Source organism: Ambystoma mexicanum, chromosome 5q (genome assembly GCF_040938575.1).
Source record: "Ambystoma mexicanum isolate Mex_15411 chromosome 5q, UKY_AmexF1_1, whole genome shotgun sequence".
Lineage (NCBI taxonomy): Eukaryota > Metazoa > Chordata > Amphibia > Caudata > Ambystomatidae > Ambystoma > Ambystoma mexicanum.
In genome coordinates this window covers 907,212,577-907,238,293 of record NC_090933.1, presented here as the reverse complement: position 1 = coordinate 907,238,293, position 25,717 = coordinate 907,212,577, and the positions used below count along the sequence as shown (strand labels likewise).

Sequence of the window (25,717 nt, the reverse complement as noted above, 5' to 3'; positions counted from 1 at the left end):
AAGGTGAACGATTTTTTTTGTTAAAGGCAGTTCAAGTCCTTTGAAGTTTGCAATAACCTCACCAGCAGCTTGCTGGCTGTGCAGCCCCACTTAATTTCCCATTTTTTCGGGTGTACAGTTTTGCACATCCGAACAGGAGTGGGTGTGATGAGGTGAGAGAGTATCGGGACAAGCATGGCTCGTGACACACGGGTGAGACGATGTTTGTTTTGTAAGCTGCAGAGGCGAGCTTGCACACTTGCTTACCTTTTCTTTCCCGGCCGTGGCTGCTTTCATGGCAGACCAAGGATTTCGCATACGCCGATGCTGCCGCGTTTTCCGGCGTGTCTGGGGGCCGCCATTCGCAGTCAGGGTCATCTTTTCCAAGAGATCCAGGAAGAGGGCAGAGGCGAAATGTGGCGGCCTGGACTCTGTGCCTGGACTCCGTGCCGCGTTCCACGCGCAGATGGGGATTATAAAGGCACTGACAATTGAAACCGAAACAGGACAGGACCGTCGTGCAGCTCCTCTCGCCAAAGGTTCACAGCAGAGACTGGGGAAGACTGGCAGACTAAGTCCCCTTTGAGAGTATTGGCCTCTTCCCCTTGAAAGAAATGAATAAAATCTAAAATGGGACGCCATCTCCATGCATGTGAAGAACCCTGTGGTTGGGTCGGCTGACAAATTGCCTATCCTAGGGACTTTGCTTCAGCTTTAGAAGCTTGCAGTTTCTCCAAGTGGTCATCAGCTTTTTCTCCAAATAGCTGGCAACCGTCAAAAGGCATCCATTAAGCGTTCCTGGACATCAGGCACAAACCCAGACTTTCTGAACCATGCAAATCGTCTTGAAACTGTGCTGGTTGCCACTACTCTGCTAACTGAATCTGCAGAGTCTAAACCAGATTGTAGCAACTGGCACATTGCCATCTTGAACCAAGTTTAGTCAGCCAGCCAGCCAGCCATCCATCCATCCATCCATCCATCCACCCACACCTTCCGGGATGTGTTCCACCAGCAAGGTAGCGACATCCCATAAGGTATGGGTGTACTTACACAGGGCACAAGTCAAGTTGATCGATTTAAGAGCCATACTTCCAGCACTAAAAACCCTATTCCCCACATCAATCTTTTTATCATCTTTATCTGGTGAAATGGAAGGGTATGCAGAGACCTTCAAGAAGATGTTGCAACCTGTACCACTAGAGTGAGCTGGGTGTCTGGATACAAATTGAAGGTCAATAGAGGCAGCTCTATTTTTTATTTTTGTTACATTTTTATTCACTGCTGCATGGAGTCCAGTTTAAGCCAGGTCTCTAAGACTCTGGTCCTTAATGCAGTGTGAAAAGGTAGCACTGCTTCTTTTGGGGGTCCACTGTCAAGGCTGTCAGTGGGGTCATCCTTTTCTATTATGGGAGCTGGTTTTCCCCACCCAAGTGACAGTTACTTTGCTCATCACCATTCTATAAGTAGGGTCAGAGTACCCTGACACTTCTGGATTTTCAAAGTCAGTTTCAGGTGAGGTTTTCAGACTACTAGCATCATTTAATGTCTCGACAAGATTATTCATCCTGGATTCCTCCGAGACTAGTTCCTCAGGTACATTAGGGGTACCATACTCGTACCCGAAGGGTACATCTTGATGGTGGTCCTCCTCAAAGATAAATCCCATAGGCCTGATCAGGTCTTGATAGAGGTTTAAAAGTCTTCAATGGCTAGACATGAGGTTTGAAAACCTTCAAAGGCGCAGGCGGCTACAAGGGTGTCAAAGTACGAAGCGTTGTCTAGGGCGTCGGCGGGTTCGCAGATTTCGATGAATGCTTCGACAAGCCTTAGAAGGCCCAGATATCTTACCTCTATCGATCGTTGAGGAAGAAGAACCCGACTTCTGCCTGTGTCTTGAGGAAGACTCCTTCGACACATGTCAAGGAGACTATTTTCCAAGGTTCTGATGTGCGAGAAGCTGAGGCTACAGGTGCCCTGGCGTTCTTGTCAGAGGCGATGGGCTTAGGTGTCTTTTTCAACTCTTTCTGAGGGGCACTCAGAGGGTCACACTGTGCTGCTTTTTGGAATACTGCCAGCATTTTTATCTAAACTTTTACCATTCAGTCAAGGACATGACTTACTCAGGAAAGTAACCCTTCTGTCAGGCGAGGAGGAAAACGACGATGGCTAACTGTGGCGTCGCTTTTTTGAGTTTTTAATGGGAGGAGAATGACTAGTGTCAAGACCTCGAGCGCTTTGTGTTTTGAGCGCTTTGTCCTTTGGGGAAGACATCCCTCAAATCATCCAAAGACCTCCTTTTTGAGGGGGTAACAGAAGGGGATTTTGGAGGGGGCATACCTGCCATGGGTTTCCCATTCCGCTCTCTCAAGGCCTTCACAGTCATTGACTGGCAGGAGCCACAGCCATCCACTCTGTGCTCCACCCCCAGGCACCACAAACGTACTTGATGTGCGTCTGTTCTGGACATTTTTGCCCCACAGTCAGAACACTGCTTCAAACCAGTCTTGGGTGTGGACATCATCTCGATTTCTCGAAGTAAACAGTTAAATTTCGCTTATGTTGGAGAACCGTCGGAAGCTTGTTAGCATGCAGAAAACAGAACCAAGGCAATGGTTGCTGTGCGGGCTACTTCTACAAGCGTCAACGTCACGGCCGAGGACAGGACAGAGGCGTCGAGGGCCATGACTCGACGCCACCCAATACTATGAAAAACTTTTCTGAAGCAAGCTGCAAGCATACTTGAGTATCAAAGATAAGATTACATGGGAGGACACAATCAATTCAAAAAGTAGATCCTAAACATATGCAAGGCTTCTCAGATGCAGTCTTGGAAAGCAGCACCAATTTCTTTAGGGAAATTAGATTTAAATTAGTGTTTGAAATTCAGGGCATAATAGGTAAAAGGAATGTAATGTTTTCTTTTGTATCTGCAGGAAAGAGTACAGTGCTGCAACATAATTGGAGAGACAGTATATGGAGAATTGACTGATTTTGAAAAAGCAAAACAAAGAAAATCACTGGCCAGAGTGCGAGAAAGAGGATAGTTGCTAGCATGTATAAATGCAAGCTGAGGTACGGGAAAGACATACGAGTAGGGAGCTACCAGATAAGCTGTGGGGCAAGAATTTTGAACCCATTCTTAGGGATAATGCCTCTATGCATCCTAGTTCACTCCTCCAGGAACTTGCAGTAGACACGAAAACAGCGCAGATTACCTTACGACATCCCCATCACCTATGGAAAAGTGTTTGGGGGCAAAGGTAGATCAAGGACATAGGAAGGTAGAGACTCCCACAAGACGTTTTGCCAATCCTTTTTTAGGGTCCTATCCGACGTGTCTGATATGATGACATTGCTCAGATTAATTGAGGATACGATTGGTGGACACTTACACCAGGGTAGAAGCATCATGCTCTCCCTGCAAAACAAAAATGGTTCAACTTATTCTGAACACGTGCTTGAGGAATTAACTTACTTGGTGCTTATAAACGTCACTACTTTTATGGAAGATTGGGGACCCTTTCTTGCAATTATATGTAAATTATGCCCTAAAAGAACATTGTTAGAAAATTGATTTATGTAAATTTTAACAAAAATGAGAAACCCATGCTAATGCAAAATAACTAGGCCTTAGATTTATCATACAGGCCTGGTGTAGTTTAGAGATTAGTTTGAATCATCTAATCACTGTCAGAATGGAGAAGAGAAACTTGACCTAATGAGGCAGCATAATACTTGCGTTCTGCAGCTTTGCATATTTTTGTGCCCTCACTCTGCCAGAATAGATGTACTAACCAAAACTGCTTCAAAGTAATAGTGATGAGTAAAAGTGAGCCTTAAAATGAATAATCAATACACATCTGTGTTGATCTGTTAATCCATGCATAAGCCCACGACCCTGGATTCCTTCTCAGATCGAGGAAGGAAGTAAGTGCACCAAGTGGATTGCATACACATGGATGGGCCAAGCCATTTGCTTTTATATTTGCAAACCCGTGGGGTATCGGAGCGACTAATGCATTGATTTGGAGCAAAGCTGGGGCATTAAGTGGAAATCCCATTAGTTCTTTTTATCTATTGTGTGACCTTTCTATTGGGTTTTATTTTGTCGTGTGAGGTGGGCGCGGAACTGGGATTCTTTTGACAATTCGAAATAATTGAAGGCTTTAGTATAATGAAGGCAGTTTAAAGTGTCTGGTCATATTTCTGCTCTACAGTCTTGGCATTGTTACTGGGATAGCAGGATATCACAATACTGGTGTATTGTTCTTTTGTAGTCATAATCCAAAAGTGCAAAAGTATTTGCCACTGAATTGCAAAACAGATAAGACGGTGCACGCCAAATTTACAAGTCTTATGAAACAAGGCAAGAATAAGCATTGCTCGATTAAGCAGCTGACTAAAGGAATTACAAAGTAGAATTGGCCTTCACCTGAATACCCAACACTACACATTGTAACTGGTAAAAAGGGGTCTGCTCATGGATTGAAGATAAACTGGCCTCTGATATGGCCTTAGTTGACAATCACCAATTCTCCCTTAAGTGGGGGATCCTGGTACACAAAAGTTACATTACAGAAGGCCAAAAAGCTTACAAGATACAACAGTTTAAAAGCAGAGCAATTGCTTATGTAAATTGCGGTACCTGTAGAAGACATTCACTTGTCATGGCTCGAAAGCAGGCCCTATAACACTTGGTTGTGGCTCGGTCTCCTAAGCAGTAGCCCCACTTCTTCACCATATGAAACCGCTTTGCGTGCCAGATGTGTGTCTCCAGCCAAATGTTCTTCAGTTGCCGTCGATTGAACTCTATTTGCAGGTTTCTGTGACGCCGTCGAGCTTTGCGGCATTTGCTTTTTGATTGTTCCTTTTTTTGATGTACTACCTTGTCCATCTGCATTTGTAAACAGACAAAAGGGTATTTAATGTGATTGAATCCCCACACAAGCTGGTCCAAATTTTGCGTTATTAACCCAGTATAATGCTTTCAAATGTAATCATGGCAGCAAATAAAGCCAACGTGTGTTCAATAAAAACATACCAAAATTAGCTATTATGATTGGAGAGCACCGGAATAAAATGAATGAAAAGGGTTTCATGCAACTTAACGTTAGAAAAAAAATGCCATTCTTCTTCCGTACGCCAGTTTCCTATGCAGTGTAGTACTTGAAATTAACTGGCCAAAGGCGTACAACAAAACGTTTGCATGCAGAAGTCTACATACATGCACTGATTTACAGGTAGAGAGGAATATACATATACAACCAACCTGTACTAAGCACTTCAATATCTCGACCCATTACTTGCAAATGCGCATCACAACAACGAAAAAATGCCCCCTGGTGTTTCATCCTTTATAGGAGGAGACATAAAAGCAGAGGAAACGTCCAAAGCTCTAGGTATTTGGTTCTCTTAATTTAGTGGAAATCATTGCCTCACAATTCATTTGAAGCACTGTGCCACAAACAATGTCTCAAGGCACCAGTTTGTAAGGAGGCAAAGCACTTCAGTCTCACCCACCGAGAACAAATTCCCAATAGCGGACTTACTCACTCCATTTTCTCCATTTGTCTTCCCTCTTAACCCTATCCCTTACGTTTGTTCGTTGGTTCGTTCTCCGCAACAGCTTTTTTAAAAATGGGTTTTTAAGGAATCAATGCTCCGCAGGATAAGTCAACAAAATCTATTTAAACAAAAATTAAGGGCTGTGACCCGCCCCCCCTGCGATGGCCTCATTAAAAGACCATTGATTAGAATTTGTTTGTAAAAGGTTTGTCTGTGCAATAATGTTCAGATGCATCCTGGAGAACATGTGTCAGGTCCGAGCACGAATCTTCCTGCAGGAATGATGCTGGCCCACCAGACCCTGCCCCCCCCCGCCTCCCCCAAGTATGCCTGCCCAATAGTCTCTAAGAAGATAAAACTACCAAGCTGGCAAACCCAAGGGGAAAGGGGAATTGGAGAACAAAACAAAGACAGATCTTCACTGGATAACACTGATGTCTGATGCTCTCTGGTACTGGGTTATTCTCTCTTCAGTGTCTGTGAAATCTAAGTGAAAAAAAAAATATATATATATATATATTATGTATAACTGATCAATAATTCTGTCTCTCTCTCTCTTATTTACTTTCTTTTGAAATACCTGTTGCCTATGCTTGTGTGCTGATAGGCATTCTTTTCTGATGATGTTGAAACAATAAATTCTGTATTTCTTGGAAACTCATTTATGTGTAAACTTTCTTGGATTTCCTAAACTTCAGACAAATCTTCTTTTCAATAGTATCAATAGAATGTCATTGCTGCCAAACTCTCTCTCTCAAATATTTTCTCTGAGAACAGTCTTTATCATTGAAGAACTTGTAACTTTAGAATTGCGCATAAATAAATGTTTTTTAATCCTTCAGAAGATACCGCGCATCCCTCCGACGTATCTTCACTATTAAACGAACCGCGCATCCATCCGACGCACTATTCCTTAAATAAAAATGAACGAATCGCGCACTTGCCGACGCTTCGTTTCCTTGACTAAGAGCTACACAGGAACCGACGCTAATTCTTGAAGTACGAGCCGCGCCAAGCACTATTTTCCGGAGTTGAGATGACGCGTACGTAAAAAACGTAAGGTTCTTTTCTCTAACCTTAATACTAACGACGCACGCGAGGCAAAAGATATGCTCGCGCTCGTGACTAAAATATATAGAGTTGGATAAAAATATAACTCAACTCCAACTATATATATATATATATATATATATATTAAATAGTTCTAGAACATACCGCGCGTTAGTTAGTAATTAGATTAGCATCGCGCGTAGATCAAAACTAACAAAAAATAACTCGCAATTGCAGAATACAACAGCAGATAGCAACGATTAACTTCTGAATAAACTACTGTTTGTCTATGAACATTTGTTTTTTCTTTTAAAAAGACAACGAATTTCACTCCATGTAATATATCTTCAATATCTGAATAACTTAGCTTGCTTCTTCTGTAACTTCTTGTCTTCCAAGAATCCCTGAATATAAGTCTTTCTTTTCTGAAGTCTGGAATTGATAACTCTCCTTAATATAAGTAAATTATAGATTTTTCTTAAATCTTCTCACAGAGCTAAAGAGACTGCAACCTGCCACAAAGGCAACTAAAATGAAAGGCAGTTTAGAACTCTGTTCAAAATTCCAAACTACCTCATCAATGTTTTCCTCCAATCACTGTTGCTGTACTAACCCTCCATCTTGCCTTGGGGAAAGAAGTGATTCCTGAAATCTTATTAAGGAATTTTTTGTACAATTCTTTTAATTAATAATAAAAAATAACTTGAACATCATACTTCTAAATAGAATTACGTCCAAAGGTTTTATTGTTATATGATTTCTAAATCAAGTATGTAAGTATTTGATGTCTATGAGAATTATCTTGGTATGATAACAGTGTGTCTTTTAAGATTGTGAACCTTTGAAACTCTAGAAATATACCATGGAATCCTGACAACATGCAGGTGCTCCATCTTCAGTGTATAATGGTGCACATGTTCTTTTGGTGTGGGTCTACTAGGTCTTAGCCATTGAAACTTCTACCAAACGGTCATGGGAAAGAGAAGGTTTAAGAATCCTACTTTTAAATTGTACGGTAATGCATTTTGGGGAAAATGAACAATCATTGAGCAAAGAGTAAGTCGACCAGACCAAAGGCACCAACTTTAGGTTAAGGAGCTCAAGACGGTCTTCAAGGCACTGCTCCTCCAGCACATAGGTCCATACACCATGCAATCCCCACTGGGTGTTCTGAACCCCACTGGTTACTTGCCGTCAATTGCCCTCCATTCCCTGTTAGATACCACTCCCTTGTTTCTTTGCTCCCTAACCTTGTTCTTGGCCCCATTATTGTAAAGCACTCCATTGCTTCCCGAAGCTGGGTCTGCGCTCAATAACCTAATAAGAATAAAAATAAAAATAATAAAATAGTCCTAAGAGGCGCAAATGTTAAATACATTCTATTAAGTTGAAGTAACTTCATGTAAAGTATCTACATTTTTTTAGGCTCTATGATGGTGAAAAGGTAAAACTGTAAAAATACAATTTTCTCTAACTCGTACTGAACACAATCTATTAGTGCGTCTAGGCTCTATAGAGAAACAAGTGAGCTATACTGCTATATGACTGGGTGCACACTCATCTGTACCATTGAGCTAATCAAAACATAGTGCAAGCTCATTTTAAGACGCTGCCAAGATGCTTGCAATAGAAGACAGACGTGAACATGGTAAAACATTTCACGTTTGAAAAGAAAGCATTGTGGTGCTTCATTCCCGTAATCAATGAGAGGGTCTCTTGTTGAGCTTACTAATGCCACGTTGGTTTGCCCTATAACTAATGTTGTAATGTATGAAGCTTCTTTTAGGGTAATGAGGTGGGGGGGTATGGGCAAAACTGACCCGCCATTACATTATACACCTAAACCCATCATTAGGACCCTTGCTTCTTTTTTGGTTAAATGCCAATCAGATGACAAATACCATTTTGCCTGCCTCTTTCACACACGTTGAAGCATAAAATATAAAGCTCCTACTGGGTCTACGCCCAACGGTAACGAAATGCCAGCCAAGAATACATTTTTTTTTACCAGCTAACAGGCTTATATAAAGGGGATATTTTCGTTTATACTAATCTTTAAGGGGAAGGGCTACGATATAATTAACTAAGACATCTCTGTTGGGAGGAAAAACAGAAGGATGCATGGCTTTTATTTGCGTTAGCCATTTAAGAGGGATTCACCATTAAATATTTGCTTCTCAATTAAGGCATAAGGTGGAAAAGAAGTTAAGAAGGCCTGTGTATTGCAAACACAGACACTACAAATGCATAGCGCACAGTATTGTCAACCCTTATTTTTTAAGGAGCTGACTGAAAACACACAACTAGAAGAACAAGTTACTTATCCATGGTACCGTTCTTTCGGCTGGATGTTCCTCGCACGTATTCCTCATCTTATGATATTACCATATCCAGCTGCTGTTTTCCAGGAGAGGGCGCTGCACATCAATTCCCGTCGACTCGATGTCCCCCAGAGGCCCGTGTCTCGATGTCAACGATGCTATAAAGCGTGTGCAGCGACCGTTGGCTACAGTTCGGTTTTTAACGTGTATAGGATATCCTACACCTGACAGTTACTCCTCCTGAAAGATGAAAACTGCAATCACATGGAAAATTCCACTGCAGGGCAGGTTGGGAGGTGCGATGAGGAATACGTGGGAGGGACAACCAGTCAAAAGAACGTTACCATCAGCAAGTAACTTGTTCTTCGTATGGATTGGGTCCTCCAACGTATTCCTCAGCTTATGATAAACTCTCAAAGCAGTGCATGTATTCCTGGAGGAGGGAGTCTGGATTTTCAGACTCATGATCATTTAGGAGTGCCTTTATAGGTCTGTGTGCACAAAATAGAACACTGCCTTTCCAAAAAAAAATTCCCGGCTGCCGGAAGAGTCCAGATTATAGTGTTTGGTAAAAGTGTGAACGTATGTGTGATGCTCACCTGACTCCCACGGAGGCGCTGGCCTGGTTCGCGCTGCTGTGACCTCTTCTAAGGCGATGCGCAGGGTTCGGAAGACGGACTGGACCGGGCCCCCAAATCTGGCTTGTCTGGCTCGCAGAAGTATCCTTCTGTAGGCGAAAATAGGGGATTAACCGTCTGCGGGGTAATGCAATCGGCCTCCCACTTTCCCCTCTCACCTTCCTCGAAACCCTTCTGTGATTCCTCGTAGCGGCTCACCTTAGGGTCTGGAAGGACGAGCTCTCCATCCTGCTTCTGATGCAGGGGCACGTTGGTATCCAGTTACTTCACTGGATTTTCGGATTGGTGAGAACCAAACTTGCTTGGCTTCCAGGTAAGTTTTTTGATAAGAGGTTCCCCTTGTGTCCATGCATTAATGTACTAATGCTAGTGTCTTTTTCCCCATAGGGGCCAGGGTACAGAATGCCGGGGAACAGGCACTGACCCGAGATGAGAGGTGAAATCCTTGTAGAAATCAGGTAAGTCTTTAATGAGCGTTTTTTGGTAATGTCTTTTTATTCGCTCATTAACGCTGATCTCTTTTTTTCCCCTTAGGGGCCGGGGTCCGGAAATGCCAGGATGCGGCGCGGACCCGAAATGAAGAGGGAATGAATCAACAGGTAAGTCTTAACATGGAGATTTAGCTTTCCTTATTCCCTTCTCTCTCTCTCACCTTTTGTTCTGGTCTTTTTCTCCCTAGGCGCTGGGGCGTGACTGCGAATCTGGATGATCGCTGCTGAACATGGAGGCGCCCTGTAAAGGTGAGTGGAATGCGGCGCTGCAGCGATTGACGCAATGAGCTTTTAAATAAAAGTCTTCGTTTTCAGGATGGTCGGCGAGATGTCTCCGGGATGCGGATTTAGCAGGTAAGGACTTTTCCTTCTCCTGTTCTCTTCTTCTCTTCCTTTGTAGGTGATCCAGGATGCTGGCAGGCATGGCAGAAGTCAGGATGCAGAAGCAGACACGGTGAGCGTCCAGCTGCTAGATGCAGAACAACGCGAAGCACGTGTGGCTGTTCGGTGGGGTTTAAATAGCCTTGGAAGAAGTTCCAGGTATGTATCCTTCCTCCAATCAGGTATGTATCCTTCCCCGACCACGCCCGGATGGTAAATTAGTCCCACAGGTAAAGTAGTTCCTTTCAGCCCTCAAGGAGGCCAGGATCCTGCAGCATGTTCTGCATCAGGTAAGTGCACCCAAACACTCCCATAATGAGCCTGGCGCCTATGGCACCAGGACACTGTCCAAAGGGCCCCTATATGGGGTTGCTGGGTCCTTCCTTGGGGACTGGATGTCTGCTTTCGGGGACACAGGGCTTGAACCTGCTCCCCGGGAGAGGGCATCATGACAGTATGACCATGTTGCTGGCACACAAATAATCTTTAATTGGGACTCCCCTCTGAAAGGCAGGGGGAGGTAGCCATTCCCCAGGTCGAATGAGCTCCAGGACCCTCCGGAGGATCCTTTCCAGTTACTCTGTAGCATTCGGATATTCCTAAAATGATCAATCTTGATAAACTTGGTTTCGAGGTTGCCTACCCAACTTGTGGTCCGTGTAGCCTACAAAATGTTTGTCATCCTGTCTTAGTTTAGACATACTGGAGATGTAGAATAAGTGCACACCTTCATCAAGGCTGTGTAACCTCTCCAGAACGAGGAGGATAACATGAAGGTAGAATTATTTTTTGAGTTAAATGAAACTCAGACACAATCTTAGGTAAGAAGGTAGGTTTAACCTTAAGCACCTCTGTCCTTATAGAAGAATGAAAAGAGGCCTGCAGGACAAGGCCTGAAGTTCACCCACCCTTCGGGTTGATATGATGGCCACTAAAAGAATGGTCAATAACCTTAAAGGACAGGAATGGACAGGCTCAAAAGGAGCACAAAGACATTTCCTGTGTGTGATGTCGATCGATCCACAAACCTTCTTTGAAATTTCATTAACTGATCCTGACCAACACGAGTCCCCTGTGCAATCTGTTAGAGGGAGCACCAATGAAGACCTAGAGTGGTCATTGGAAAATGGTAATTCACATGACTGGTAATAAAATCCAACTAAATAATTTCGAATTCTGTGCTATCAGAGAGTAGCAAATGCAGTATGTCATCAAACGAAATGTTCCTCGCATCTGAATGCCTACTAAAACTTGTAAACACCTGCAGCAAACTAGAAAATAAATTAGCCATTCAGTCTGTGCTTTTGCACAAATGTATTAACAAAAGTCGGAAAACCATGCGAGATCAGACTACAAACACTGACATTCGTGGCAATGTGATTAGCGCTAAGTTTACATTCCAGGCCGATAAACCCTTAGGAGAGAACAATAAGTCTACCATCTAGACGTTCTAGGATAGTGAAACTACACACTATTTTAAAAAATGTATCTAATAAGAAAAAAAATAAAGCTATATCACAGGCATTCATGTATGCGCGACGAACAAAAACTAAAAGTAATGCCTGTAGTGTAAATATGAAGAATGTACCAGGGAATGTCACTGAATCGTTCAATTCTGTACCTAATGACTAACACACATAATAAGGACAATGTGCAATGGAAGGTAAGTGCCCTGCAGAAAAATCTGGCACACACAACACCTTGTAATGTTCAATTAACATCGGACTCCACCCCGACAAGTATATTAATATTAAATGATTGAGTATCCAACTTGCCTCAATTAAATGAAAACATCTCTACGATTAACCAAAATGCCTCGACAGGAACAATAGGACAAACTAAATTGACAGATTTAGGGCCCTTACATAAATATACAGCTGTTCTAACCCCAACATATAGACTGCCGAAAAAGCCCTAGAAATAACACCAATAATACCAGATGTTAACTTTCCACCGATAAACAGGGCCAGCTGTCCTATGAATATTTCACTCCATTGTTGGGTTGCGAGTAATAAGATCAGATGATATTAGAATTGTAGACCAAATGAACATACCAAAACAAGTATATCTAATATCTGGTTTGAATCTGAAACCACATTGGAATAGATCTTAAAATATGAGACTGAATTATTCACATTGGGTTATACATGTAGTATAGTGGACATTAATCCGGACAAAATTAGATCGTACAATAAAACTTCTGTTTTTATTTTTTTTCATCTGAACAGTCAAAGCCAATGGGGAGAATAAAGAAATGCCAAGAGCTAAAATGTGCCCTAGTCCAGGAACTGCCAACCACGAGATCAATAGGGTAAGAAATCCACAGATTACTAATACAATACAATGTATCTCACAAGATATATGTTCCGTTGAGACCGTTGTCGGCAAGCACTATAAAAATGTGGAAACAAATAAGGATACTGGAAATGGCTGCCACTAGCCTTCAAATCACACCTGGCTGTGACGAGTCAATGACATCGACATATTTTATTCTTGGAATACTCAAGCAGTCGCACATTTATTAGGTGAAAATGGCCTGTGGTCTAACATGGAACTACTTAGTATAATTGTACTACAAGAAACCTGGTTAGTAGAGAACCTGCAGCTAGATAGACTGGTAACAATACAAAACCCAGCAACAAAAAGGTAGATTAGGCCGCCCTAAAGCCGGCCTACTGATTTCAGTCTGTCCACCCTGGACTGTAGTGGAAATTCCATGTGAATCTCATTTGGTGCTGGTCGGGAAATTGGAGAGACCAGGCCTGCATTTCATCATTATAGATGTGTATGATCCTCCCCTCCCCCCCTGGAGTTGCTACAAACATTAACATGCAGGAAACGTAATAGTTAAATACCAAAACAAACATCCTGTATTTGTCACGGGAGATTTTAACGCAAACATAAATTTACTTTAGCCTGAAACACCAAGACATTCTCAATAACCAATGCAAACAAAAGAGCGACTAGCCCATGGATCAACATGATTGACACATGAACTTACTTGTCTTAATGGACTTTGTCCAGGGGATAAGCAAAGAGCATTTGTCTTAATGGACTTTGTCCAGGGGATAAGCAAAGAGCATTTACGTGAGTCAGTGGGAAGAGCGCATCGACCCTTGACTATGTGTTTGTAAACTCCATCAGACTAAAATCGGCGTTGGATTATGGGCATAGCGGTGCGAAGTGAGAGCAACCACATACGTTTGTGTTGTTGAAGAGCATGGGTAAAACATCTTGTACAAAAACCTATGATAAATCTGGAGACATATTTCTGACTAATGCTTCTAATCTTATTCAGCGCACCCTGTGAATCTGTCTAGAGGCAAAGTTGTTAGTGAACTAATCCCGGAGTTCATCCAACTCTGCCAAGATGCTGAAATTAACGGAAAAAAGATGAGCAAAGCCTTTTCGGCCATGATAGAACAGATTAAGACCACGGTAGCCTCCACACGAGACTTTAAGACCGCACAGGAATGCACAAATAAGAAAATGAAATGATTTTGATCCTAAGATCAACCAGGCAAACAAACAGCTCAGTGCCACCATCTCCACTCAAATTACCTTTATTAGCTGGAGTCATGACGCTGTCGAGGTAAACAAAACAAAAAAAAAAGAATCAAAAGAAGCTAAAAAATGCTTTATGGACGATGGCTGCAACAGTACAAAAAAAGTTGCGAAAATGCGATGGCGAACCATTGTCCACTTAGAAACGACCAACACCACAACGGCCATATGGCAAAAAATAAGAGCAAACAAAAAGTGTGCCGATAAATTGTGTCCCCGAAGAAACATGGGCTGAATACATAACTAACACTCTGGGTTCTGGTGATGAAATTAAAACAGTAATAGCGATCTCAGATATTCCTTGGATATGCAAAGCATCCAACTTCGATTGATAATTGATCCTGACGAGATAAACAATGGCGTCTTGAAGATGTCGCCTGAGACACGGGCAGAAACGTTGCGACTTCTCTACATGGAAATTGGGAAGTCTGGAGCTCTCCCGGTAACAGAGAGAGGCACATACTGCCGGTCTACAATAAGGGCCAGCGTAGCGATCCCCGAAATTATAGACTCTTGGCCATGCTGGATATCCCGGCAAAAGTGTTTGCACCGATACTCCTAGCAGACCTAAATACTTGGAATAAATCAGAATGACATCTTAAGAAAGTATCAAGCTGTTTTTGGGTGAAATCTAGAACATATCACAACATACTCACACTGGTATCTTCAATTGATCATGAATGGTTACGTAGAAAGGCGATAGTATATGGTGCTTTCATATCTTAACCCCGCTTTTGATACTTTCATAAGAAACAACCTTTGGCGGAAATGAATGGCATGGAAAATCCCCCAAGGTCTCCTGAGGATGCTGTTATTACACTCTGATACCAGCGTGAAAGTGCATCTGAATGCTGCCACCACCGCCATCAACTTGGTGAAAGTCCTGGGCGGAGGTCAGCTCGAACTCGAAACTGATCATGAGAACCGACAACAGCGAACCTCAGGCACCGTCTGTGCTTGTGATGGATTGGCACATGAAAGCAAGCATCCTGAAGGTCCAATGATACCATCCAGTCCTGCAGCTGGAGGGCTGGCAGGATCAGAGAAAGGGTAAGCATATTGAACTTGTTCTTTATGAGGTATTTGTTTAAAGCCAAAATGGGTCTGAGTCCTCCGTGCAGAGAGTACCAACCCCTCCTCCTCTCTACTACAGGTACTCGTTCTACATCACATTTCTCTAGCAGGGTCAAGATTTCCTGCATAAGGAGCGGATCTGGAACTTTGAAAGAGCTGTTCCCCCGGTGGATGACAAGCTTTTTAGAAAGGGAAGGCAGTAACCCTGGGTAACTGTTTCCAATGCCCATGCATCTGAAGTAATGCCACGCCATTCTTTCAGATGCATTGAGAGTCTGCCTCCCAACAGGGCTTCCTTTACTAAGGCCTCAGAGATAAAGAGGCGGCTGAAGGTAAAGTAGCTGCTGCCTGGGCGGTCTTAGTACCTCTTAACCGTCCACCAGGTGGGAATCTTTTTTGACCGCTTTGATTCAACAGTCCTCTCCCCTTCCAACTGAGGAGTAAAAACGAAAGGACCTACCCCTCCAAGGTGTCCCAGTGAGCCGGTTTTGTGGCGGTCTAATAGCAGCACCAAGGGATTTGGCTGCTGCTTTGGAGGTCTGCAGCTTCTCTAGGCTCTCGTCAGCCTTGCTACCAAAGTAATGAGTGCCATCAAAGGGCATGTTGAGAAGTCTGGACTGCACAGCTGGAGAATAAAAATAAATAAAAAAACAAAATCAGACTTTAACCAGGCAAACCTGTGCATTACTGTACTAGCAGCCATTGACCTGTTGATACTGTCAGCAGTGTCTGGAGGGATTCACACATTGCATACTTCCCATCATTGACTAGATTTAAAAATCTGTCCCCTTTGGGGATATGTTCAGCTGCCATTGCTATACATTCCTAAATTGTGAAAGTGAACCTGGCCAACCTGCACATAGCATTCACAGACATTAGGGCCATAATCTCCGCAGAGAAAACGTTCTTGGCCAAAGTGTCTTAACGCTTGTCATCTCGGTCTGGGGGAATAGTTGGGTATGCATTTTATTTTGAGGGGTATGTGGCAGCCTGCCCTACCAAACGTTCAGGAGTCAGGTGTTTTGTCAGATAACCAGGGTTACTACTGGACGCCCTGTATTTAGAGGTTGGCTTTTTTTTAATTTAGTGCCGGAATGAACTTTGGCATTTACCCGCCTTTGCAGAGCCACATGAAAGGGAAGATTAGGATCCTCCTGGGGTCCTTTATCCAGGATATCTGTAAGATCATCCTGCTCATATAATGGGGTGGGTCTTTCCCACCCCATGTATTCAACCACCTGAACATTAAATGTCTAAGACCCATCTGCATGGTCAGGGTTACATGTCTTTAGAACGACAAGTTTGATGGAGAGCACTTTTTGTTGGGGGGTTCCCAGACAAACATCCCCTCCCTGTTTCCAAGCCCTAAAAACCAACCCAAACCCTTTCCCCACAAGGTGTAACCCACTCCTAAATGCATTCTTCATAAATTTCTTCGTTATAAAATATATTCGATATATAAGCATTCTTTAGAAAATGTTTCGAAATACAGACTGCATACCCATGGTCAGTAGGATCAGGTCTCCCAAATTCTAATTCTGGGGACAGATCTAGTCCACTTGCTTTTTGCATGGACTCCTGTAGATTTGTAATCCTTGATTCCTCTGAGATCAAGGGTTCAGGGACCCCAGGTGTTCCATATTGTAGGCCAAAGGGACGTGAATGAGAGGAATGTTCTACATCCTCAAATAGAAGAAAGTGATTCAAATAAATCTGTTCTTGGTAGTGGTGTTTATGACTTCAGTTATCCTCTATGGTGGTGCCGAGATTTGACCCCATTGACGTAGAGGGTTTCGACACTTGCCGCAAACTTTAGGGCCCGACGAGGAGTCTTTTGGCGCCAATGACTTGATTTTTCTCGATTTGAGGGATCCTGCAACAGTTCGAGGAGTTTTTTTCCTTGCCTCCCAGGCTCGAGGCCGCACATGTTTTGCCCTCATTTTATTCTTGTTGAGATTTGCAACCTGGGCATTGCTTTCATGAGTCTTCTAGGGGGTCCAGGCCGCATTCTCAAATACTTTCATCCTTTTTACTCTGAAATGTTCCCACTCAGCCAGAGAGGCTGATTTCGTCAGGCACTTGGCCTGTTATGGGGAGGAACTCGACAAAGACGGCGCCCTATGGTGCCTTTTCTTCGAAAGCCAGAGCGGTGAGACGCACTGAGTGATAATGATCTTTTTGTCTTCTTTCGACAAGGAGGAATATTTCTTGATTCATCTGAAGATTGTCTTTTCGAAGGAGTCATTGATGGGGATTTAGACCTACCTGCTGCTAGTTTTCCTCTTCGCTTTTTCAGGGCTTTCACCATCATAGATAGGCAGGCCTTACAGTCTAAGGTAACATGAGAGGAACCCAGGTACCACAGACGCACCCGATGGGGGTCCGTAAGGGACATCTCCCCTCCACCCCACCCCCATAGCCCTGGAGCTTCTTAAACCCCGATCTTGGAGTCGAGGCGGAGGACGATGCCATTTGTAAGATTTATATCGAAGATTCTCGTAAAGAACCGAAGCACACTGTATCCAAAGCAATGGCTTTCGCAGGAAAAACTGTAGCCAACTGTCGCTGCGCGCGCTTTATACCATCAATGACATCGACACAGAGGCCTCAGAGGGACATCGAGTCGACATGCATCGATGGGCAGCGCCCTGTGCTGGAAAAATGTCCCGAATCAGCTGAAGCTGAATATGGTAATATCATAAAATGAGGAATACGTGGGAGGACACAATCCACTCAAAATCTTCCAGGTTAGGGAGATTTGTGCACAACCCTCTAGTGAGGGCTGGGTAATCAACCTACTGGTGCATCACCGAAAAGGAAAGACCAAACTCCCCAATGGTAGCGATAGCACAGCAGTCAGGCTTAACTTAGAGAGGGGAGGTACACTTAATTCCAACAGACATCACAAAAGAATACACCCCATTGGTACACTGAAAATATACACACTTTATTATGAAGGTCACACAAAATATGATGGGGTGAAAAAAAAAAAGTTACACAGAGCATAGTGGAAATAAAAACAGCAAATGGCCAGTTAGGGCCGGACTCACTCTTTATGCTAAAATGTAAGCCCCATGCCTGCTGACAGTGAACATATACTCCCAGATGTAAGTTAAAGGGTAGACCATAAAACAATGTTACACACAGTAATTACCAGCGTGTTCATGATGAACGGGTGCCAGAAATAACTTAGCAGGTTTCCTACTACATTCTAAAGTATATACATAATACATGTGCACATAACAGTTGGAGCATTTAGATGCAGTGAAAAGGGGAACACAATGACCAACAGATTCAGGAGGGCTAGGAAGATGATCCTTGGGCCCAGAAGGGGATGTTACACACCAAGGGGGGGAAACCGTAGCAACACAGTGACACAAAGAATATCCTAGGCAGGAGTGTAGTAATAAAATCTATAAATCGCTAAAACATCAGAGGAAGTCTCTAAAAATTGAAAGCGTCACTTGTAGTAGATACCGTTTTGCCCAGCAGCCCTAAAAGCAGAAAAGCAAAGCAGGATTCAGTCCAATGTTAAGCAATGTAGTAGAAGGAGTCGGGGACCTGCAGAACCCAATGACCATGGAGAACCCTGTAAGTATCTCAAACAACCCACCAACCCAGGACCCAGGTTAACTACACAGTGTTTGTTTTGACTTCTGAGGGCTGCCTGTGTCGGAGGCCCCATCCCACCAGACAAGGGATATATACAGGTTTATTCTCAGTCAGCTGAACGCCATCACACCAGACAGTTGGTCAGTCAAAAATACAGGCACTCAAACCTGCTCATTTTAAACACTTAATATTCTGCAATCCTGGATTTGCTATAAATATGCAAATCTGTACCTTACTTTAATACATTTTCATTGATCCTTCTACTAAGAGGTTGAACTATCATTGATTCTCCATTGGAAAAAAAACACTTCCTGACTACTTGCTATTTCCCACTTCCTTAATGACTAGGAATTTCAAAAACTAGAAAATGGCAGTTCTGAAACACATGACTTCTTATGCAAATTAGCAAATCTAGGTAATTTCCGTAATTTCATTGGCCATGCAATATATGTTGCAATTCTTAAACTGATCAAATCAGTTTGAGAATTACACATTTTGTTCCAGACTTCTTAGAACAGTTTATTCAGGTCATAGACGGTCTCGCTTTCCATCTTATCCTTTCTGAATATAAGCCAATTCTGTTTCATGAACCATACCACAGAAAAACACATTCTTGCTATTCAAATAGCAAATTGTTCTGCACCTGTTTTTTCAGATAATCTCAGACAACCTTGAATTTCTGCACACGTCAATTACCCTGTGGTTGCTAAATACTTTATACTCCCATCAGACTTAAAGCCTTCATTTGCGAGGCAACTGTGGGGTCCATTTTAAAATGATGGATGTCTACTAAATGTGCATAACCTTCATATTTAAACACAGTGTGGCCTAATGTGTTAAATTAGGTTTGTTTGTACAAAATGTAAGCACACCCTCCATATCCCATGCCACCCTAAATAAGTGTGCACAGTGACCCCTATTTCCAATGTACTTTTACCTTGAATAAGGGCAACTTAACTTGACTAAACAGACAAGAATCATGATTTCTACAATGTTGGTCAGGAGAGTGAAATATTGGCCCTAATTACCATATTTGTATACCATAAGGGGGGGTATAGACCTTCTCTACATGACCTTCTGGAAGCAAACAGGTAAGTAAGGGCTGCTTTTCAAAAGGGAAAAATAAAGGACCTGGCCATCTAGGGTCTTGCCCCCTGAGACAAAGACCCCAATGGACCAAAAGAAGAATATCGTCCTGCACAGGAGTGGGGCCCACCATCCAGAACAAAATTTACCAATGGAGATGGCTCCAGCAACAGAGAGGAACCGGAACGCTCAGCAGGCAAACTTGAAGGGTACACCTGCAAAAACAGCCCCTGCAGCAGGTCAATGAAAGTGGCTACCAGAGACAACTGAGACTAGCTGATGTGGTGGGTTGTTGGGGGGGTCCAGCAAGCTTCCAGGTGGTGGCAGCTTTCCAAACAAAGGCAGCGCACTCTTGCCGGAAATTGCACCAAAATGCAGTAAAATGCACAGGAAAAACTGTCCCAGGATGTGACACCTGCACTCAGCAGATGAGGATTATTAGCAGGATGAGGGAAGGACACCCAGAGGCCAGAAATGCAGCAATGGTGATAAATCCTCAAGCAGGTAAAGAGACCTGCTCACCTCCCAGAAGCCCAGCAGCACCAAGGTCAAGAACAAGGTTTCCCCTGTATATCTCTTTACTCACAGTGTTTAGCTTCTGAGAGCCCACCAACCCTATTAGGGGATTTCAAACAAAGGGTGCAGCAGCCAGCCAATCAGGTTGGTCTAAAACTGCCAAAGACGCAAGCCCACTCCCACAGGAAAATTAGTGGCTTGCACAGGTGCCAGGAACTGGTCTAAACCAGTCAAAACACTAGTGAGGCTGCAAGTCTGAGCTCACAAACAGCCCACACAGGTAGAATGGCCATTTTTAGGTCTGCCTCATGGTTTCCTTGAACAAGGAAACCCCTAAAGCAAAATGGCGGAGAATGGGACTAATAGAAGCCACACATTAGTATCCCAATGGCAACATGAAGGCACATTGGGCTACTAATGCAGTAATTTGGCTTGTACCCTTGCTGAAGCCAAACAAAACATTATCTGCCACCAGCATCCCCTAAAACCAACGTAAAGTGAAACCACCTGTTACCAGGGAAAGAAGATGTGCCCCTTTAAGGAGGAGGGACCCAGAACAATGGGAGGGAACGGGAAGCAGAAGGGAGGGGGAAAAGGGCAGTGCGATGGAGGAATAAAGAGAAGGGTGACTGAGAACACGGCTCCGGTGTTATTTGTACAGGCCACATGTGGGGGCCCAGTTAGGGGTGCAACAACTGGCGATGAGGCAGATGAGCACCCACGTTGTGCAGCAGGTGGGACAAGCAAGCCCAGCAGAGTGACAGTGGGACTGGCAAGCCCAGCAGAGTGACGGTGGGACAGGCAAGCCCAGCAGAGTGATGGGTACGGTATACCCAGCAACGTGGACAACAGGAGAGGTGTGGCGCCCAGCAGAGGGACGAGTGCAGAAGGCCCAGCAGTGCAGCGCCCAACGGACAGAAGAATGCAGTAAGCCCAGCTGTGCAGGCCGCAGAGAAGGTGAGGAGATCGAGGACACCCCAGCAACAGGACGGTGCCAGCAGCGACGAGAGCCCTGCAGTGAGATGACCCGCTGTGCAGGCTGCGGAGGAGGAGCAGAGCGCAGGGTAGTCGGTGCCGGCAGAAAGGAGTGCCCAGCAGCACCACGGCATATGGCAGCGCATCAGACGAGGTGAGCCCCGCTGTGCGACACGAAGATCCCCCGGCAATGAGACGGTGCCGGTGGAGGGAGGGAAAGAGGCAGAGCGGACAACACCAGGAGACACGCTCGCCATCAGGAGAGTGAAAACTCACCACGTGCTACACTATGCGTGTGTAATAGGATACACGTGCTACAGTACGCATGTGCTGGCACACACGGGGGTAGAAGAGGAGAAAAAAACACAACTACAGACAACGAAACACTGCTCATCAGAGTAGGACACCCACAATGCACCAGAACACCACCAGCAACGCAGAGCAATCTGCGACACTCCAGCACCACCCGGAACCACCGCGTACCCGCCATCGGGAGTGAGTAGAGCATGAAAACATGTGCTACATTACGCGTGGGCAGCTAAACACGCGGGGTGGAAAGAAAAGAGATCCTCCGGCAACAAACGCGAAGAACAAGTATAAGCGCACCCACAAAGCACTGAGCAGCGCTCACACACGGCCTGGAAACGCTGAACACAGCCAAGAGAACCCTGGGGAAGGAAACCAACCCAGGCCAGTACATTAAGAGGCCAACACACCCAGGGTCACAAAGAACTCAACACACCGGCACCTCAAGACCCCACCAAGATGGTGGACCAAGTAGAACAGGCGGCCGATGCGGGGGCACGTGCCTTCGCAAACCTAGGGCTCGCGCCACATTTCTGAAACGACCCAACCCATTTACCCTGCACCCACACAAAGGAGTGGGTCGAAGAATTTGAGGACTTTGAAGAGGGCAGTAGGAGATGTCTCGGCCAACAAAATGGGAAGGAGATCAAGGGGATAATGAAAACTATTACCACGTAAGAGAAAAGCATGCATCAGCGCCTCCTTGCAGCAATCAACAGCAAATTGATAGTACTCAAGGTACGCTTTCAACCAATGAACCCAACTCCCACACGAGTCTATAGGGGAATTTGTCCGCCTACAGAGGAAGATCCTGCTCTGTGACTTTGCCAGCTTTTATGATGATGAGGCGATCCATCTAAGGATCATTGAAGGGTGCACCGCATCACTATTCAGGGAACACCAACAAAAGAAACCCCTGTCCCTACAAGAGATCATGGACCTGGCACGAATATACGAAAGGGTCAACGCTCAAGCAGCAGCCATTGAGAACCCCAAAAAGAGCAACACCATTGCAGCCATGACAGCAGGGCAGCCAGGATACCCCGGGAACTCAGGATTCCTAGGGAGACAAGGTTTCAGAGGCCCACAACAATGCCCTTGGAGCGACAAACAATGCTACCAGTACGGATTTGAATACCCCCATAGAGGTCCGTGTCCAGCCATCCGACAGAGATGCATGTGCTGTGGAGCAAAACCTACACAATCCCACCGCCTACCACCACCACCACTGTCAGGCCTAACCAGATACCCAGATCAAACAAGGGAATTCGGAGGATGACTAATCGAAGAGAGAAACCCGCAGAGATCATTCCAAGAGGGGTACCGAGGCACAGTGACAGCCCAACCAGAAGTCATAATGACCCTGGGAGACCTAACTATCGAGCCGCCCAGGCGCCACTCTGACGCATAAGGCTACCATCCTAGCCCCGACATGCGGGATTACCAAGCCAACCCAGAGCCAGGATTACAAGGAGGACGTAGACTCCATCAGGAATATGATCTGTATGCACCCTCCGTCCCACGCTATGCCCATGATCCATACGAAAACCTGCCATTAAGCGAGCTGCCAGAGCTTGGCGAAGCTCAACCCTGCCCCCATGACAGGTATAGCAGAGAGTACGTAAGGCTCATCAGCACCTCGTCAGATGACACCATGGCACCTAAAACAGCAGTACAACGCGGAGGCATACGCAACCTGTTCGTCGTGGGGACGGGGGCGACATTCAACGTTATAAACAAACAACTCTATCAAACCATAGCGGAAGCATAACCCCAGTGCAAATCACAAGCCCACATATTCCAGTGGGGAGCAACACATCCACTACAGGCCAAAGGTCTGTTTCATTGTGACCTAATGCACAGAGGCCGAAGAGTACCCAAGGCCATCCACATGATACAAAGACCCTCCCCATAGGGCGCAGCCTCCTCAGTTATCGGACTGCACGAGCACTGGCCCTAATTGACATCCAAAACGCACCCTCCAAGTAAACCATGGCCTACTGCCAGGCGCACAGATGGCACGATCGATGCTCCACCAAATGCAAGACATCGAAGGACCTAAAACCAAGCGCCCAAAACTACTCAACGGGGGAAGGCATGTTAAAAGGAACGGTCATTGGCTTCCACATAAACATCGCCCTGGTACCCAAATACCCACGCAGGGTTGGACTCCACCTCACAGGATAAGACTACAAAAAGATTTGCGAACCAGGGGGCGTTGCCCACCCGGCAGACCATTTAGCTCAACACCCAGAAAAGGAAATGGGAAACATCACATCAGAAGAGGCACAAGACGTACTAACCCATGGCAGGCACTATCAGAAAGCAGCCTCAAGCAAACCTGCATGCCCCCTGAAAATAGTACCACTGCCCGACGGACCGTGGCAAAGAATAGCCATAGAATGTCATAGTCCACTAGAGGAAAGTGGACTCCGACTCGTCATAGTGGATGAACACTCCCGACTCCACCCCCTCAAGTACAAGCCGCTGGTCAAGGGACCGAGCATAACTGGGACTGGAGACCAAGGAGAGAACGTGGAATGCCTCCTTCTACCGCACGCGGTGCATGGAGGAACTAGAGCCAAAGGAAGGGGCAGCAGCTGAGACCGAAGGAGCAGAGGACAATAAGGCAAATGAAGAACCGCAACTAGAACGTTCAGGCGAGACTCGCAAGTTGCCAGGCAGGCCTCGTCGGACAACAAAGAGACGCCAACGGCTGATCAAACAAATGTAGCCCAGGAAGTCTGTTAATTGAGGTGGAAGTGTTACCAGGGAAAGAAGATGAGCCCCTTTAAGGAGGAGGGATCCAGGACAATGGGAGGGAATGGGAGGAAGGGAGGGGAACGGCAGGGAAAAGGGCAGTACGATGAAGGAGGAATGAAGAGAAGAGTGACTGGGAACCCGGCTCCTGTGCTATTTGTACAGGCCACATGTGGGGGCCCAGTTAGGGGTGCAACACCACCCTAAGGCAAATATGAGGTGCCTAAGAGGCACCCTTGGGACCAAGCGTCTGATGGGCAACCCAATACCATATAGTTATAGGTAAAAAAGGAGGTAGTGATTCCAAGATGGCTGCCGGACCGTGCGGGTGCATGTCTTTGTGCTAAGTTTCGGGCCAAGACAAAAGGTAAAATTAGCAGCCGACAGTAACTGGGAATTGAGCACATACCTCTCCCAACGGCATGTAGAGGAGTGGAGGAAGATTGCTGCTGGGTGCAAAGCCCCCAACCTCGGTAACGCGGAATCAGGACGTAACGAGACGCGGGGGATAGTCACAGTTCAAACCCTGTCGGGCATGCAGGAACCAACAAAGCCGAGGAGAGACCAGCTGAAAATTTGAAGTCCTGCAGGAGCACCGCTCACAGTCGAGGTCCCGGGAGAGTGACTGAGGCAACAGCAGTTTGTAAAAGCAAAAGCGGAGAACGTAACACGGAAGCCAGCGTGGAGGGACGTAGAGGCACCTGAAGCTCCAGAAGGAGGTAAAGGGGACAGAGCAGCAGCAGCATACCAGAGCAAGGAGAAGGCCACCGGAGTAAGAGGTGAGTGGAACTGTGTGGGCACTCTGCCTGTTGTAGAAGGAAAAGAGATCCCTAGGGGGCGCAGAGGACCGGGACCGGCGAGTACAATCTGGAAATTAACAGAGAAGGGAGACATGTAGGCTAGACGCTGTACTGATGGCTGGTGGGATGCATATGCACAGCCGTCAGGGGAAGCTAGCGTAAAGAAAAGACACTCAAAAGGGACAAGAAAGGAGCAAGCTGAGAGAGGGTGGAGGACAGCGCATCAGGTACTGAAACTGTTACGCTCACCTGGCTCCCACAGGGGCATCGATCTGAACTAGACAGCTGCGGTATCCACCAATGCGACGCGTAGTACTGAGATGACGGACTGGACTGGCCCACCTAGCTTTGTTTGCTTGGCCCGTAGGAATATTCTTCTGCAAATGGAGAAAGGGAATTAACCACCCGTGGAGTTGAGCGTTAACCCCCCATTCCTGCTGTTCTCCCCACTGATCACCTTTGATGTCCCCTCTTATAGTCTCACCTGATGGTTTGGAAAGATGAGCTCTCCATTCTGCGTTGAGCGCAGGGGCGCGTAGATAACCAGTTGCTTCACTGGCTCGAAGGAATTGGTGAGTTCCAGAATAATATTGACT

General features: G+C 45.3%; 1 protein-coding gene across 1 annotated transcript in view; it reads right to left on the bottom strand.

The window, feature by feature from the left end:
* The window catches only part of POP1 (POP1 homolog, ribonuclease P/MRP subunit), a 1,381,968-nt gene that overhangs the window by 1,047,527 nt on the left and 308,724 nt on the right, over positions 1–25,717 (bottom strand). Inside the window, exon 5 of the mRNA XM_069621412.1 lies at positions 4,628–4,876. Coding sequence (XP_069477513.1) covers positions 4,628–4,876 — 249 coding nt within the window. The remainder of the gene's footprint in view (positions 1–4,627; positions 4,877–25,717) is intronic.